The 18,166-nt window shown below is 25.9% G+C and overlaps 1 protein-coding gene across 4 annotated transcripts in view; it reads left to right on the top strand.

Moving 5' to 3' along the window:
• Positions 1 to 18,166, top strand: part of LOC111676789 (teneurin-a) — a 311,200-nt gene that overhangs the window by 160,696 nt on the left and 132,338 nt on the right. For 3 of the 4 annotated variants that reach the window (XM_046947538.1, XM_046947537.1, XM_046947536.1), the window contains exon 4: positions 16,541 to 16,801. In XM_046947538.1, coding sequence (XP_046803494.1) covers positions 16,541 to 16,801 — 261 coding nt within the window. Of the gene's footprint in view, positions 1 to 371; positions 572 to 16,540; positions 16,802 to 18,166 lie in introns of those variants that run through there. The other variant, XM_046947539.1, reaches the window with a different exon arrangement.

The raw sequence follows: 18,166 nt of genomic DNA, 5'->3' as shown, positions 1-18,166 counted from the left end.
GTATAAAGAATTGGTTATAAAATTATTAAATAAATTCTAGTGTTCTAATAAAATGAGTACACAATTTTGCTAAAAAATAAAATTTTACTTGGATTACCACTTTATTACTTTTAAATTTGAAGCTAAAATAATAAAAATTAAAAAGATATCAAATGCCAAAACTATTAATAAGTGTTAATAGTGTTAATAAGTGTTAAAAGTTAAATAAAATATTAAAAAAAATTAAAAAATTTTATATATAAAAAAATTTAAAAAAAAATTAAAGAAAAATCTTTAGAAGCAAAAATATCTTGTTTTTAAAATTTTAACTACAATTAAAATTATTACCTTCTACTTGGATTACCTTGTCATTACTTTTGAAATATTGAAATAAAATCACGAAAAAAATGTGTTAATTTAAAATGCTTTAAATAAAATGTAGACGCTGTTTTCAAAGTGAATTGTTTTAATAAACGTTTACTTTTTACTGGATTACCCTAAAAAATTGGATTACTTTTTTTGCTACAATTATGGATTACTCCGACAGAATGTTTTCAACATTGCAGCCGGCTTTACCGCCACGAAATAAAAGGTTTGAATTGGATACTTTTTGATATAGAAATCTTTAAAAATTACTTCGTAGATAAAACTTCTAAAGCAAAGACTTATCATAGAAGTTAGGATTTTTTTCTTTCGAAACTAAATTCTATTCATTATTTCTACTCTAGTTTAAGACGAAGGTTTTACTTTCTTTATGATTTAAAAAAATATTTTTTAGTAATTTAGTATAACTGTTATTTTGGTATAAATCTATCTAAAATAATTATTATTTTAAAACTATCGCATTTTAAATCTATTATTTGATAGACGGATAGTCATTTTAGGGAAACTATTTAGATCAACTTCAAGACTAAATAACTTTAATCAAAAGGTTCTCTTGTTTGGTTTCTATCAAACTTTTAACAGAAAAACCGATGGACATACAGACAAAAGAACAACAAGACAGACGGACATGATTTTTAATTAAAAAATTTTTTGATCTAAATCAATTTCAATGCCAAATAATTAATATAATCTAGGATATTTTAAGACAATTGAGTATACCATAGGTACTTTTTTCTAAATTCTATGGAACCATCAATAGATTGGCCTACAGACAGATGGACAAAAGAATAGTCGGACATGACTTTTGCTTTAAAATGTTTTTGAGCTAACAATTTCAACACCAAATAAGTAATATCATCTGAGAATATTTTTAGAAAATTAAGTGTCCCATAAGTTCCAAATAAGAGAACTTAACTCTATCAAACCTTCAACACCATTACTAATAAACAGACGGATAGACGGACATGACTATTCTACTTATCTACCAAACAACTTTTTAAAACAAATAGCAGATTAATGGAAATCGAAGCAAAATTACATAAAATATTTTGTACGTTATATTATAAAAATCTAATAATTTTGGCTGATGCTGTAGTTATACTTCATGTCAGCTAAAATCATAATTTTCAAATTTAAAATATTTTTGAAAATTTTTTCATAAAATTGCATTTTTTATCGAGAAAGAGGTGTAGATTATGGCCTTTAAAAACTGTAACAAAATATTAGAATCGTAAAAATATCGATTTATAAAATTTTTGAATTTTTGTCATTTAGTTTTATAAACATATATTGCCCCTACTACTTAAAATCTTTATTATATTAGAAAATCCATCTAAATTTTGAAAAAAATTCCTTTTGTCATAGACAATTATATTTTATAGTGATTTACTGTGGCAAACCTGTTAAACATCTGTCCCAAATAGTGAAAAAGAGGGTAGATTTTTTTGTGCAAAATTACCTAAAATTTGTTCTTGTCTATTGTTTTGCTTTAAATTAAATAAATAATAAATGATACTCTTCATATTGGTCAAGGCAATAATAATAACAAGTTGAAACCTCCCCTGCAAAAAAAAAACAAAAAACACCCCAAAAGTGTCAATAATAACAAATATTGTGTTTTTAATACTGTATACCTTCTACACTACTTAGAGATGGTTGAGTAGTTAATACCTTATTTTCGCTTAATGTGAGATACAGTTTCAAATTAGAGAGTATGATTGAAACTATTTTAAATGAAATTATTGATTCTGCAATCTTAAGATAAAACATTTCGTAATTTAAGTTTATAACACTGCTATCAAAAGTTTATAACACCGATATCAAACAATTCTCTTAAAATCTTATATTGATTGCTAGTAATTGTTAGCTAAAAGGAATCAAAGTGTGACCATTGATATATGAATGATCAAGTGTTCAAAATTTTTTAATCAGTTTTAATAATAACTATTATTTTTTCAGCTTTGACAAATACATTTAAAAAAATTGCTTTTCAATATTATCTTTTCTTTTTTGTCAAATTAAATACCGCAAATTGGCGCCACTTAAAAAAAACGTAAATTCTGCCTTTGACTTTTCTCTAACAGGTAGAGAGGTTTACATACAATTGCTAAAATGGCTAATGTCTGCCGTTTTAAACCAAATTCTACCTGAAAGATCTTTTAAAATATTTTCAAGTATTTTTTGACCATAAACCAGCTTAAGAAAACAAACAATTGAAATTATAAGCTAAATCTGTTTACGTAAAAATTTAGGAAAAGAAAATTTTTAATCCATATGATAATATAAAGAGATGTTTTTAGAACATTTTGTAGAGTTTTTCCATGGTTTGTAGAATTCAAACAACCCTGATCTAATGATACTTTCAACATATAACAGAGAGACGAACAATTTTTCTGTTGTAGTTTCTATCAATGTTAAATGACTTTCTTACATAAGTACTAAGGAGTGAGATCGAAAAATTCTTAACATACATATATGTTTATAATAAAGAAACCACTAAACTTACAGCTTTATTTTTTTTTATTTGATTCAAATTATTATTACAATTTACAAAAAAAAATATTTTTATAGTTTTAATCACTAGTGATGAAATTTTGAACCCTTTTCGGAAACCCTTCCATTAACGTTTTTATAGTGCTTTCTGTCACTTTGCTCGAACATGTAGTCCATCTCCGTTTAAAATCTACCACACTTTTGGACACCTTTTTTGTACTCTTCAATTCTCTTTTAACAAGAGCCCAAAATCTCTCCAGTGGCCTTAGCTCCGGGCAGTTTGGAGGATTTGCCTCTCTTGGTACAAATACCACATTATTGTTCTTGTACCACTCAAGGGCTTGTTTACCATAGTGACAGGATGCCAAGTCAGGCCAAAAATAAGTGGACACATTATGAAGTCTTATGAATGGAAGCAGCCTTTTTTGTAAACATTCCGTGATGTAAATTTCGGTATTTATAGAGCCCGTTGTAACAAATGATTGGCTTATTTGCCGCAACTGCATATTGCTTGCCATACCAAGAACTTTCTGGGAAATTTTGTCTGCTTTTGGGTCCTAAACTTTTCTTCAACATTCCCTCGAGCATCAGCAACATAAAACTTTTGACCTGGAAGTTGCGAAAAATCTGCCAGAACATACGTTTCGTCATCCATTATGCAGCAAGAATATTTTTTTATAAAACTTGACTTCAATTTCCGTGCTCTGTTTTTGGCCTCTAAATTTTTTAGCAGCGTTCCTGTCAGGAACTTTTTGAGCCTTGTATGTTTTTTAAACCTGCATTAGCTTTAACTTTTCGTACCAAATAGTCCGAGCACTGAGCTAACCGAGCTGCTTTCCTACCGGATGTGTTGGGAGCTCTTTTGAAAATGCGTTCTATTTTTTGGCTTTAGAAACATCATGTGGACCATTACTTCTACCTGAACCAGGTTTTCTATCAACTGACAAGTTCTCCCGGTACTGTTTAATAACATTGGAAACAGTTTGACGGCAGACCTTTGTATGCTTGGCCAACTTTTTGTAAGACCAAGTTGGGTTTAGTTGAAAATATTTAATAATTTCAGTACGCACTTTTTTCTGGTCACTCATTTTAATCAGATTAACAAAAAAATTATTATAATTGACATTACACATAATAACTAACATGTTTTTCAAAGGTAACTTGATCAAAAAAAAATCAAATAATACTTTGGTTGAAAAATGTAATGAAAAACGTGTGTTAAGAATTTTTCGATCTCACTCCTTACGTCCGTCATTCTGTTAAAATTTAGTCTACACTCTAGAGTTTAGAATGACAAAATATTTTGACAGATCTTAATAATTACGGGATAATGTTAAGCATTACACGATCCAATTTTAACAGTTGAAAAATATTTAAAAGACAGAAATTTAAACATAAAAAGAGAGAGTGAGAGACACATTTATATGCAAATTATATTCTTTACATTTATAGAAATTTTTGTAACAAAAAGTGGAATCTATTTTAAATTTGTGAGTGTCATAAAAGTTTACTGTAAACCGGCTATAAATAAGATATTTAATTTTTTTAAAGATACTCAAACAAGATATTTTTTTCTTCAAATAACATTAATAAAATCATCTTTGACATGTTGTTTATGGGTTTACATTTTTAATATTCCCATTACATATCAAATATCATATTTATTATAACATCCGCAGGGTGTCTAACTAACACGATACAAACTTATGTTTGTTCGTAGAAAATTTATCACACGATATCAACGTGATTGGAATCAAACACAACTTTAAATTTTTATAATATATTAAACAAAATTTTTAAATATTTTCTAATAATTTATGCATAATTACTGTCAAACATTTATCAAGCAACTGACACTTGATATTAAAACATAAATTTAATAAAACACAATTTTTTTAACATAAATTAACTGACAAATAAATCATAGTTTATAAATTTTGTTTGAATTTATTCATTTATTATTGATGTTGTTAAGCGGTTAAGGTACAAAGTAAATTTTCTATATTTAAAGGAAGTTTCTATAATAATTTTTATAGTTTTTATATATTTTTTTCTTACGTTTACCATTCTTAACATATTGTAAAGGTTATAAAGTGTTAACAATATAAAACAGGTGTTAATGTTTTAAAGGAAATAATAATTGTTTAACATAATTGTTTTTGTTTTCTATTTGTTTTATAACATTTATATTTATGAGCTTAACATAAATGTTCAAAAGGTAATTGTTATTACATGTTATAAACATTAATATTAGAAATTATTAAAGATTTTGTGTTGTTTGGTAATTTTTTGTGTGTTTACAAAAGTTTTTAAATAAAAACAATAAAATTATTTTCTTGTAATCATATTACATGTGTTCTTAATAAAATTTTATTTCTTTTTCACAATTTCTTTAACTAATTGCGGATATTTACTTTAAACGGCTTTAGAGCGATTAAGATAATGTTTATTTGTTCAAAAAAGGCATTTAGTTTATTATAAAATTTATGGAATTAGTTGAAAAATCTTTAAAAAAAACTGTAGTTTAGAAAGTTTTTAGAAAAAAATTAATAATTTGTTAAAATAAATTTAAAGTGGCGCCATGTCTGAGGAATAATACTGATTGCAATAATTAATTGGAAAAATTTGCCATAATGATAAAATGAAAAATGTAATCGATTTCCTTAAAAGATATTACTTTAGTTTCAGAAAGACATTAATATCAGTTGGAAAAAAGTAAAATTATAATAGTAAAGTAGGCGAAAGTCCGGTAACAATATTAATCAAGCTATTAAAAAATTTTCAATATTTTGTTTATTTTAATATCTTTATTAGGTTTCTCTGAACCAAAATATTTAATGACCATAACAGGGAAAGCGATAGCAATATTTTTTTAATCAATTTGGTACTAATGTTTGTAACATTCAGTGGTCCCAAAACTTAAGATTGAGTTTATAGATTGTTCTGTCTTTCTGTCCTTGTTAGCATATATTCTTTTTCTGTAGGTCCGTCCGTCTGTCTGTATATCTGTATGTCCGTCTCTCTGTCTGTCTATCTATCTGTCTGTCTGTCTGTCTGTCTGTCTGTCTGTCTGTCTGTCTGTCTGTCTGTCTATCTATCTGTCTGTCTGTCTGCCTGTATGTATGTCCGTCTATCTGTCAAGGTTAATAAACCTTGAATCTACTTCTAGATTTGTTTTATTGATGTCCGTCCATAAATCTTTATCTATGTTGACGATCGGTCCGTTATAATACTTAACTCTTATATTGGACCTTCTTTATAATTGTAATTTAAAATTCTAAATTCTTCTAAAAATATTGATATTGATCCTTGCATAGATATTAACTGTAGAGAATAACCTTACTAGTTTTTTGATTAATTACTTTTGCAAAAATACATTATTGCTCATTTTTATCATGTAAAAAAATCTCCTTAGGAAAATAAAAATAATTGCCTTTTAATCTAAAATTTGATCTATTTTTTATTTACTACCGTTACTTTCAAATCTTTAAAAAAAATGTTTGAAAAAAATCAAAAATGAGCGCCTTAAATGACAACCCTTATCATTTTCAAAGAAAAAGTACACTTAAATATGATTTAACTAATTAAAATATGCTCGAAAAGATTTACAAAAAATAAACCTCGGGGGCCTAAACAACAGAAATGGCAACAGAAATGTGACAAAAAATCTTAAACATAACATAAAACATTAAGGCTATCACAGATCTCAAAAAGAAATTATTAAAGACAAGTAGAAGTTAAACTTAAGGCCAAATAAGTAGTATTCAGTATATAAATTACAGAAAATTTTTTTTCGCAAAAAAAATTTTAGAAAATTTTAACAAAATATTTTAAAAAATTAAAAAAAAAATTATGATTTAATTATTATTTTATTAAAGAAATGTTAGAAAATATTTTACCGAAAAATAATTTCAAATTTTGTTTGATCGATTTTTTTTTATATTAAATTACAAATTATTCATTATCACACAACTTCTAAGTAATGGATATTAATCATTGTCATGAAATATTCTTACACCTAAAAATATCATATTACATTATTCAGTTTTATTTTCCTATCATTAAACTGTGATTATCCTTTACCTTGCCTTTTCCTTTCTCACTCTCCTTGCTGTTCCCCTAGAATTACAAAAATTTCTTCAATTTACTTTTTTCTGCTTCAGCAAAATATGTATTTCTGCCAGCAAATTATTCTTCAATTTTCAAATGCAATTTTATCTTTAAACGGCATAATCCTGGTAAATTCTTTGCCTCTCTGGCATACACGCACACATGTGGCAGTTTTACGCTTGAATATTTTCAAAAAATTTTGCTTAACTTCTTTATATTCAATCATTTTTTTTTGCAAACCGTGTCTGCTGCTGGTAAAATTTCTTCTACAGTATTTAGGGAGAAACAGAAAAAAATTATTATAATACTACCGTCGAATTGTGACTAATAACACCCTCAGGGAGCAAACCAAGAATTATGTTTTGTAATCAAAAAAAAAATCAACGAAATGGTTTAAATACATACTATATAGGGAAAATCGAGTGTTAAAAGCATAAAGGATAACCCAGTAAACAATAAAAACAAAATATTTAAAATTTATTTTACAACTTAATTGAATTGTTTATAATTTGCAAATGTTAATTAGAAGTTTTTAAGTTTATGTTTTTAATTCGATATTTAAATGTTTGTTGGGTTATTACTTAAAGAGTGGTTGGTAGTTAGGTAGTTGTATGTGAGTGTATTTATGGCGTAAATGATCAAAGCATTTAAAATTTATATATGTTTTTTGTGGCTCTTCTATATGTATGTATGTGTGAGTATGGGTTTATGTGTGCTTAATACCTATCAAGGATTTTTAATGTTTTGTTTTCATTTCCAAAAACACACACACAAACAAGATTTCTATATTCATAAGTATCATCTATATGTTTTTTTGCAAACCCAAAAACAACAACAACTACGTATTTACACATTTGGTGTTTGTTGGTGGTAGTTACAAATATTTTTAAAACGGTTGTAGTTAAAATTTTTCGGTTTGAGTATATATTTGTTTGCCTTTGCTTTTTTGCTCTATGACTATCTAAAGTAGCGTTTATCATATTGGTATTTTTCATTAGGGCTTTTTATTATATATATGTATATATTTTTTGGTATATTATCTATATGTCTGGTTTTTTTGGTTATGTGTGTATTTTATATTTGGTTCCTTTTCCTTTTTTATTTATTTAGGAAGTTATTTATAATGAGTATGTTAAATATTTAAATTTGTCAGTTTGCGCAAAATGGAATTGGGGTGTTTGAAGTTTTATGAGTTGTGGAGTTTGTCAAAGAGAATAAAGATGTAAGATTTTTGGCTTTAATAAGTAATATTTCAATTTTATTTAAACAAAATTTAAAGTGTTTCAATGTCATATTATAATGCAGAGAAAAATGTTCAAGGACATTAGTAAATAATTTTTAAGATTCTTTCTTAAAGATTCTTTCTTTTAAATTTCGATCAATCCCTTTAAAAAGAAAAAAATCTTTTTGAGATACTTTAATATCTCCTCAAAATCTCTTCAACACAAAAATACGTTTTCTTCACTATTACTCCATAAAGTATGCTAATACTCACTAACAACTCCCTAATTTATGCTATCATTATATTTTATACAACAAAAGTAAATGTCTTCATAAATTGGATGCCCTCTTTTTTTCTCTCTAATGTATAATTTCGTATAATTATCATATTTGCTGATTAAACGGAGAATAAGAAAAATAATAACATTAAAGTATAACGAAACAAAGAAAAAAAAACACAAAAGAAAAACATAAAACAAATTTATTTCAAGTTGCAAAAATCCGCCAATTTTGAATTCACTTATATCTTTATTTTTTGTAACTATAACATTAGCATACATAAAAGATAATATGTATCAAAAGCCAGACCAATTCAAATAGCAAACGAAGTACAAACAGCATTAATATTTTAACAAACAGGCTCACAGCCAAAGCCAGCAAACCAACCAGCCAGACTAACGTCCTATTAGCAGACTAAATAGAAACATATATAGAGGGAGCTAAGAACAGAATATGGAAACTACAAAAGAACATTTGAAGTTGGCATCATAAGTATCATATTTTTTTTTTCTTTTTGTAACTATATGAATTTCCTTTTGCGGCCTTATTTTTTGCTATATTCTTAATATAATTTAATTTTTATACTGAAAAAAATATATCAAAAATATAAAAATATAATGTGGGATCCAAAAAGAGGCATTTAAAGAAAACATGTTTCACTGTGATAAACAGTTGCAATTATGGTTAAGTTTAAGTTCAATTTAAATTCTGTTCTAGTTCAGTTCTAGTTCAGTTCTAGTTCAGTTCTAGTTCAGTTCTAGTTCAGTTCTAGTTCAGTTCTAGTTCAGTTCTAGTTCAGTTCTAGTTCAGTTCTAGTTCAGTTCTAGTTCAGTTCTAGTTCAGTTCTAGTTCAGTTCTAGTTCAGTTCTAGTTCAGTTCTAGTTCAGTTCTAGTTCAGTTCTAGTTCAGTTCTAGTTCAGTTCTAGTTCAGTTCTAGTTCAGTTCTAGTTCAGTTCTAGTTCAGTTCTAGTTCAGTTCTAGTTCAGTTCTAGTTCAGTTTCAATTAATCTTTTTCAACACTTCTGAAAATTTGGAAAATTTTTATATATTTTATGATGTACCTTCGTTCCATTAAAAAAAATTTATTTAATATTTATTAAAAAAATCGTTAAATGGGACACCACTAATACACATGTATATGTTTTTTCGGTATATTAACATTAATGCAAGTTAAAAGGAAAAAAATCAGCCGACGATTTCCCAACAAACAAACAAACAATATGTACAAGTGTAAGCATTATCAAATGTATGAAAATTACAAAAAAGAAGAATCATATAGAAAATGAAATTGTTAATTTTTTTCTTTTTTGCATAAAAGATTTTTTTTGCACATTTTTCCACTTTACAGAACATTACAAATTATGCACACATAGACACACTTGCAAATATTAAAAAAATATAATGATAATAATGATGACGTTATTGTTGGTATCTCTGTTTTTTATGGCAGAAAACGAAAAAAAGCCTTGTTAGTGGTTGGAATATTTTTAGAGTACATAAATATACAAACATGTATGTTTTAATAATAATAAAAAATTTAATAAAAATAACTGTTATTAAGATACAATACTTTTATTAAAGGTCCTAAAGGGCAGGCAGTAAAATTATAAAAGATTTTTTCATAATATTACCATCTACAGTAATAAAGGGGAAAATAAAGTTTTTCATTGCAAATGTAAAGATGCAAAGTTTTTAAATTTGTTGATTTTTTTTCAAAACACAATATTAATTTTTAAATTAAACTTTAGATACAACATAAAGCTTTTAAAATAGTTTATATGACCTTTGCTATATCAAACAACTTTAAAAAATATATTTAATAAGCTTTTGTTAAAAATTTAAGTTTTTGTAAAGCTTACTAGTTGTGTGCAAGTTTACTTAATATGTATAAGTTCCTTATATATTAAATTGTTGAAATGCTTTTTATAAAGTACTTTAAATTTCTAGAACTATTTGTAAAGATACTTAATATATCGAAAAATTCCCTTGAAGTCAAAATTCGTTCACTTTAGTTTGAATTAAGTAATTTGTTTAAATGAAAATCCAATCATACTTAATTTAGCATTGATATTTTTTTCATTTTACTATGACAACTGTAAAATTTAAAACTGTAACTTGAAATAAAATCCTTCCTTTTTCATATAAATTAAGCATTCTTGGAAACTTTAGAGATTATGTCGACTGTAATGATTAATAAAAGCATGTGATGAAGGGTTTATCAGTGAAGTAAACAATAAAATTGATATTTTATTGTTTACTATTATTATTTTCTCTAAATACGTATGAATTAAGCTTTTACTTAAAATAATACTTTTTCATAAAAAGCTTTTTCACTACAAAATCATCCATTCAAAAAAAAAATCACAAAAATAAGCTTTTAAAAAGAGAATTTTCTCTTTTTCACCAAAAAGTTTTCTTCACAAAAACTATTATTATTTTCTCTAAAAAAGGATTGTTGTCCTTATTCATATTTATAAAGCTTTTACTTAAAATAATCATTTTTCATAAAAAAGCTTTTTCACTAAAAAAAAGCATCATCCATTTCATAATAAAAGTTTTTCACTAAAAAAAGATTTTAAAAAGAGAGTTTTTCTTACATTAAAATCCATTTTCGCTCCAAAATGAACTTCTTCACTAAAACAGCAAGACTTAAACCAAAAAAGCTTCTTCCCCTTAAAGATAAAACTTTTTCATAAAAAGCCTCTTTGATCAAAAGAGCTTTTCACTAAAAACTTATTTTTCACTTCTTAAAAGCTTTTTTCATAAAACTTTAGTTTCACTTAAAAAGCTTTTTCACTAAACATTTTTATGTTTTTTTTTTTCATTAAATGATCTTTCCAAGCAACTACTTTTCAAGTTGTTTCCCCCACCGATTTTACTTCAAACTTCCTTATTAGTTCTTTAAGCGTAAATAATTTTTTAAAAACCATAGTATAACTTTAGGATATAAATCATAATTTTTTATCAATTTATGTGAGAAAATCTTAAAAATTCAACACACCAGAACAAAAGCTCAAGAATTGAAATAATAAATTAATGAAATAAACCAAACAATAACTTTAACTTTAATGTTCATTTACTTAAGGGGATTTTAGCCTATGTTAGCTTAACGTATGTATGTGTATGACTGTGGTGATTAAACACGCACTTGTATTTATATGTTTTTATGGTTTAAATCAAAGGAGGACGCTACTGGCCCACGCTAAAGCGGTTAGTCGTATGGTTGGTGTATGTTTAACACACAACAACAAGCCAAAATCAAATATGCGTAAATAATTGATTATTTTAGCTTGAGTAAATGAAATGATATGGTTTCATTGTCTAAACTTGTGCAGAAAACACACACACACACACTTGCTGGCACTTTTAGCAAATCAAATAAAAAATAAACAGCTAAACCAAAACTACTAACGTTATACCCACACACACACACACACAAAAGCACCAAATAAAACAAAAAATAAATTTGAAAAATAAACCTAACGCACACATTAAACTTAACGCCTAACTAAATTGAGAGATAGTATATACACATACACAAATATATTAAATTAAAATCTATACAGCGTATGTTATAAAAATAACTCCAGGGATAATGAAACGCCTATAGAGAATATTCCTTTTATGTAAATTTCAAAAGTTGGACCACGTCTCTGATTTTTCTTTTTTTGTGGTCTGCTTTTTGGCGTTTTTGCTTAAGACAAATACTTCTTTTTACAAAAACACGTAATCGCCTATAAATATTTACCGTGGAAAATTGTTATCAAATTGAAATGTTGGTGAAAATTTGTGGTGATTTTTTTTTTCTTAGCTACAGTTCCCCTTTTGTTTAGTAATTGTGAAAGGGAGGGGTAGTAAGTTGGTGATTGAATGTTAAATGCTTTAACTATATATGTATGTGATATGGGCCTAAAGGCAAACACGTGTAGGTAGTTACAGCTATAGTATGGGTTTGTGAATATATTTTAGTATATCATAGTATGTCCTGTCCTTTTTTTCACTGTTTATATAGAGAAAAAGGTTTAAGGTTAAACCTCCTGCTTTACAAAAACCGTTCATTGTCTATGTGTATAATGTAAAATTTATAAATAGATAACGAAACAAATTAATTAAACAGCCTTAAACTAGGCTATAATATATTTTAGATTTATAATGTATGATTGTATGTTTTAGCAAGAAAAAAAATCAATAAAACATCAAAGTAACTTGAAATAAGGCCATTTTAAATACTCATACAGAGAAATAGACACAAAAATAAAAAGAAATTAGCGATTGGTTTTTGTTGAATACAAATAAAAAAGGTCTAAAAATAGTCTATACTTTTGGGTTTAAAAAAAAAAAAACTTCAAAAGAGGGATTTTAATTTGTAAAGAAGGTTATTATTGAAGTGATTTGTGGTGAAAGATAATAGTTTTAGACTTTGTTTTTGTAGACATATAAAAAATTAATGAATATAAGTTTTGTTTGACCGCAAAAGACTGCAAAATTAGTAATTAATAAATAAGCCTTAAAGTAGGCAATAAATTATTTATTTATTTTGCGTTTATAGAGGTAAAAGCCTAGAAATATACTTTTAGGCAAGATTTAGTTTTTTGATAATAAAAGATGTGATTTACTATAAGTTTAAATAAGTAATTAAATTAGTTTTAAACATTTTAATATAAAAATTTAAGAAATATCATTAAAATGTCCTCTATGAAGAATTTTCAAAATGTTTAATTTTTTGTACTGGAAGACACTTTTTTAAAAGTGTTGAAATTTATTTGTATTAAAAATAACTTTTTCTTTAGCTAAATAATAATCAGTTAAGACTGTTTAAAAATTTTTATTACAATTTTATTTTTATATAAAAGCTCTTGTTTTTAATTAACAAAATGTTTTTAGATAAAAGTTATCTTAAACCTTTACGAAACTGTTTACTTAAAAGATTTTATAAAAATAATATATATATGAAAAATGTATTGCATAAGGTTAGGCTAAGCATTTGAAGCACAAAATATGCAATTTTTTTTATAAAAATATTTCAAGTCGTAAAATATGCTTTTATTCCTAAATTTCCTTTTCTAGACAACCCTCTATAGATTTGTTTTATCGCCCACTCAATTCGCAACCTATTTGTTAACCCTAAATAAAGATGAACTATCAAATTTATTTTTACATTCAAAAAGCTTATCATCACACATAGCAAAAGTCACTTCCTTTAAACAAACAAAATGACAGTTTGTTTAAATATAGTTGGTTTTAGTTTTTTCTTTTACTATAAATAAATAGCAAGCCAGACTCATTTATTTTAACACAATGTTCATAGAGAAAATTTTACACATTTATAACAATACACATAAATATTAACCCCCTTATTCACAAACAAAATTTTTACTTTATAAAAGGTTTATAAAACAAAATTTCCATACAAAATCTATTTTATAAACCGTTTATAAAGTAACAATTTTGTTTGTGAATAAGGGGGTATAGTTTTGAAAAATATGTAGTTATGCCTAAATGTATGCACTAGAAAATGGTTATAATAGTATAATCAAACACATAATTTAAACAGGCTAGACTGTCATACATAAAAAGTATTATTGTTGTTATTTTTATACATATATTTTTATGAAATCTTTTTTGCTTTATGGGTATGTGAGTAAATGTTTAAATAAGTTAAAATTTGTGTGTTTGTCTAACATAAATAAGTACCAACAGAAATCTATAACTAACGACTACTAACACTAATACACTTAGTTAAAATCCTTTTTTTTTTTGTATGTTAGTATTTGTTTAAATACACGTTTAGCAAACAAAGACTATTACAAACTGCCACTGCCCGTCTATTTGCCTGTGTGTGTGTGTGTTTATATTGGTATTTTATAACAAATTTTGAAGTTTAGTGGGAAGTCAGTTGTTATTATGACTGTTAGAATAGTTTAAAACTAAGCTTATATTATTTCTAAGTATGTTTGCATTAGTTTTGAGTATATGTGTATCTGTATGTACTGGTGATTTATTAGCAACAAAAATAGATTAAAGCAATTTAAATTAAGTTGTTCAAGCATAAAGTTTATACCAAAGTCTTGTGTAAGTATACTATATACAGACAAAGTTGTAGCAAAAAGGACATTAAATTTTTGGCCAAATGTGTAGCCATAGTTTAGTGTCAACTCTTTTATACTTATGCTGCTTTAGCTGAAAATAATGTGTGTGTGTCTCGGAATATATGAGTTTATATTATAATGGTCTTAGCCTGGTCAGTTGTAGTTAGGGGTTATTGTTATTGTTATTATAGTTATTGTTTAGACTGGTATTGTGGACCACATACCAGTAGCAGGGAAGTTATAAATGTTTCCGTGGTTTTATAACTTGTTTATGGTAAATTTAAAGCTTTAATTAAAATATTTTTCGCAAAATAATAGCATATTTTTAGGGGGGTATTAAGGAAATTGTTGATATAAATATGTAATAATTGTTTTTTTAATAACAATTGTAATTAACCGCTTAACTTAAAAAGTTTTAAATTGATTAACCTTTAGATATAAAGCTAATCAAGTAAAAATATAAACAACGAAATTTTTATAAAAAACGGTTTAATTACAAAAAAGTATTGCATAGTTGTAGGCCTTATTAATAATTTAAATTAAAAGCATATTTTTTAAAGTTGCTATAAATTATGTCATTTTTTTGCACAACATTAAGTAATGTATACTTTTAGGCATTTTATTCATATTTTTTTTTTGGCTCACATATATTTTATTACATTTTTTGTTGCTATTACTCTTTATACACATTACAGTCATATAATATTTTATTAACAATAATTTCAATTTTTATATTGTTAACTTGCTATTAACAAACATTGTCATGCATTAATAAATTTCCCACAGGAAATCCAATGCCAGCAAAAAAATTAATAATAAAAAATACACTCACAAATAATCGAAAAAAGCGATATGTAAAAATACTTACCATTGGCTTTATTGTAAAAAAAAAGAAATGGAGAGGGGAAAAAATGCCTTTAGGCTTTATATCCGTTAAATGTTGTTGTCGATAATACTTGCACTTTACAGTTACAGTAAATAAAATTTTACACACATAAACAAATAAAACAAACACCAATACATTGTTAAGCAAAAAATCGTAAAAAAAAGAAATTTTTGTAAACATTTAAATTATTTAACTTTACAAAAATATACAAATACAAAAATAATACTCTATTGTATAGCTTTTACAAAAAGTTTGCAATAGTATGATCAATTAAATCATAGTTTTAGTTGACGCAACTATATCATTTTAAATTCATCATTTAAATAGCTATGTGTATGTACAGATAATTAAATGTTTGTCACAATCATATATATGTTTGGAGAATTAATTTTACATATATAACAAGATTTAGATTTACTGTTAGAATAACTTAACTACAAACAAATATTAATTTCTGACAATTATATATGAAAAGTTACAGAAATCATTTTATAGTTATTACAGTAAATATAGATAAAGTCAAGTATTAAATTATTCGTATTAAACATATACAGGTTCATTGTAATTTATTATAAAATTTGATTGATATATTTAACATAATATGATAAGGATAACTGAAATTATGATTACAGTAACCAAAATATTGTTAAATTTTGACTTAAGTTATAAAAATATTGCTGTTGCCATAACCAACCATATTTTTTCTTTAAATGTATACAAATCCTCCACAAAGTGCTAACCAAAGTGGGAGGGATTCTGTATTACCACTTGTAACTATTGATTTATGTATGTTTTTTAATTTAAAATTTCCGTTTAACAGTATTTACATATCACGGTACTCTTGTGTGTGTGTATGTGAATGTAATCCAACAACAACAACAACAAAAAAGAGCAAGCAAACAACATCATTGGAATTTTTATTAATGAAAAACATTTACATTGTCAATATACATAATTCAACAGCATATGACGCGACATTGTTAAAACATACATTAATACAATAAATTTGTAATGTAAATACATACATAACACATATAAACATACATTCAAGCAAACCGAAAAAATATTAATAATCTTTTTTTTACTTCTTTATTTCTAGATTGGGTCCTATGCCACAACACCAACAACAAATGCCACAAAGTATGTCAACGGGTAATAATACGATTGGCGGTCACGGTGGTCATGATCGTGGCGGTGGTGGTGGCGGTATACCAGGTGGTAGTATACCCGGTACTATGAATGGTCCCAATGGTCCCCACTGTCAGATGAGCGGTTCACAGCCGTTGGTTATGCCACAATTTCCATTGCGTAATTCACACTCAGCGCATGCACCACATTATTCACCATACTCACCTTCCAGGTACGTTTATTTTTTTTTTGGAATTTATTTTTTAATTTTTGTTCCTTTTTTCCTTTTAAAATAATATTTTACATGTAATATTTTTATATCAAATTTTTTATCGAGAAAAAAATGCCTAAAGTGTTAATATTTACCAATATATTCTCATTCATGTTTGCATTTTTTTCAATATATAATATGTATAAATCATAGAACAAATTAAAAGTCAAAAAATGTCAACTAGTTGACATTTAATATTATTTATTAAATAAATAAGAAATTATATGCATTTATGAGATTTTATTTTTATTACTATTTTTTTAAAAAAATTTCAATACATTTTTTGTTATCAATATTAAATAAGGGAAATTTATATATGAGTGATTTGTTTGAAATCAGATGCTATATAGCAAATGTTTATACAACAAAAATAGCTTCAATCAATGAGTAGAGATAAAATTGTAATTTTTATTATTTCAAATTATTATGCAGTAAAAATATAGTTTTAATGTATATATTAAATACTTTTTATAAAGAAAAACTTTGAAAAAAAAGTTTTATATATTCCCCTCCCTCTCCAAAAAAAACCTTCAACAATTTCTTCATATAAAAAGTATTAATTATTTGTCATTTATTTAAATATTACTTTAGCACCCACTTGAAAGCATTAATTTTCCTAATGACCAAACATCACACCTGAAGTGTGCAGTTCTTGCGTTTAAAAATATTAAAGATTTCCATTTTTTTGTTTCTTTTTCTAATTTTCCATATTTCATTTAATAAACATGAAATGAAATACGGCAAGAAATTAATTTTCTCAAGTTTTTTCATTTTTTTCTAAAAATCTAACTTAAACGTATATGCAGTGAAAAACGTGTTGTCGTTGCATGTTACATTAAAAACCCACACACATAATTTTTCTCTGTATACCACTTTTCACTTATAATTTTCCTATTTTTTTCTTTATTTGTTGGGTTTTAGTTGCTGTAGTTTTTTGCTCGTTTTCTCAACTATTTTTCTTGGTTAAATGTAAAACGTGTGCTTTAGTTCTTTCACGAACAAATCATCATCATTATTTTTCAGTTTTATAGTTTTTTTTTCGTATTTTTCTGCTGTGATGTCGTTGTCTACCTTCTTATGCGATATTTGCACCTCCGTTGTTTAAAGCCTGGTAAGAGAGTCAGCAAAACATTATTTGCATGGATTTATTAGAAAACAGGGATTTAAAAGGATTATTTGTTGCAAAATATAAAAATATAAAATATTCGTTTCGGATAATTCAGTTTTAGTTCAGTTCTAGTTCAGTTCTGGTTCAGTTCTAGTTCAGTTCTAGTTCAGTTCTAGTTCAGTTCTAGTTCAGTTCTAGTTCAGTTCTAGTTCAGTTCT

Source organism: Lucilia cuprina, chromosome 3, assembly GCF_022045245.1.
Source record: "Lucilia cuprina isolate Lc7/37 chromosome 3, ASM2204524v1, whole genome shotgun sequence".
Taxonomy (NCBI): Eukaryota; Metazoa; Arthropoda; class Insecta; order Diptera; family Calliphoridae; genus Lucilia; species Lucilia cuprina.
Note: the sequence above shows the minus strand (reverse complement) of the source record. Positions and strands in the feature narration are given on the sequence as shown.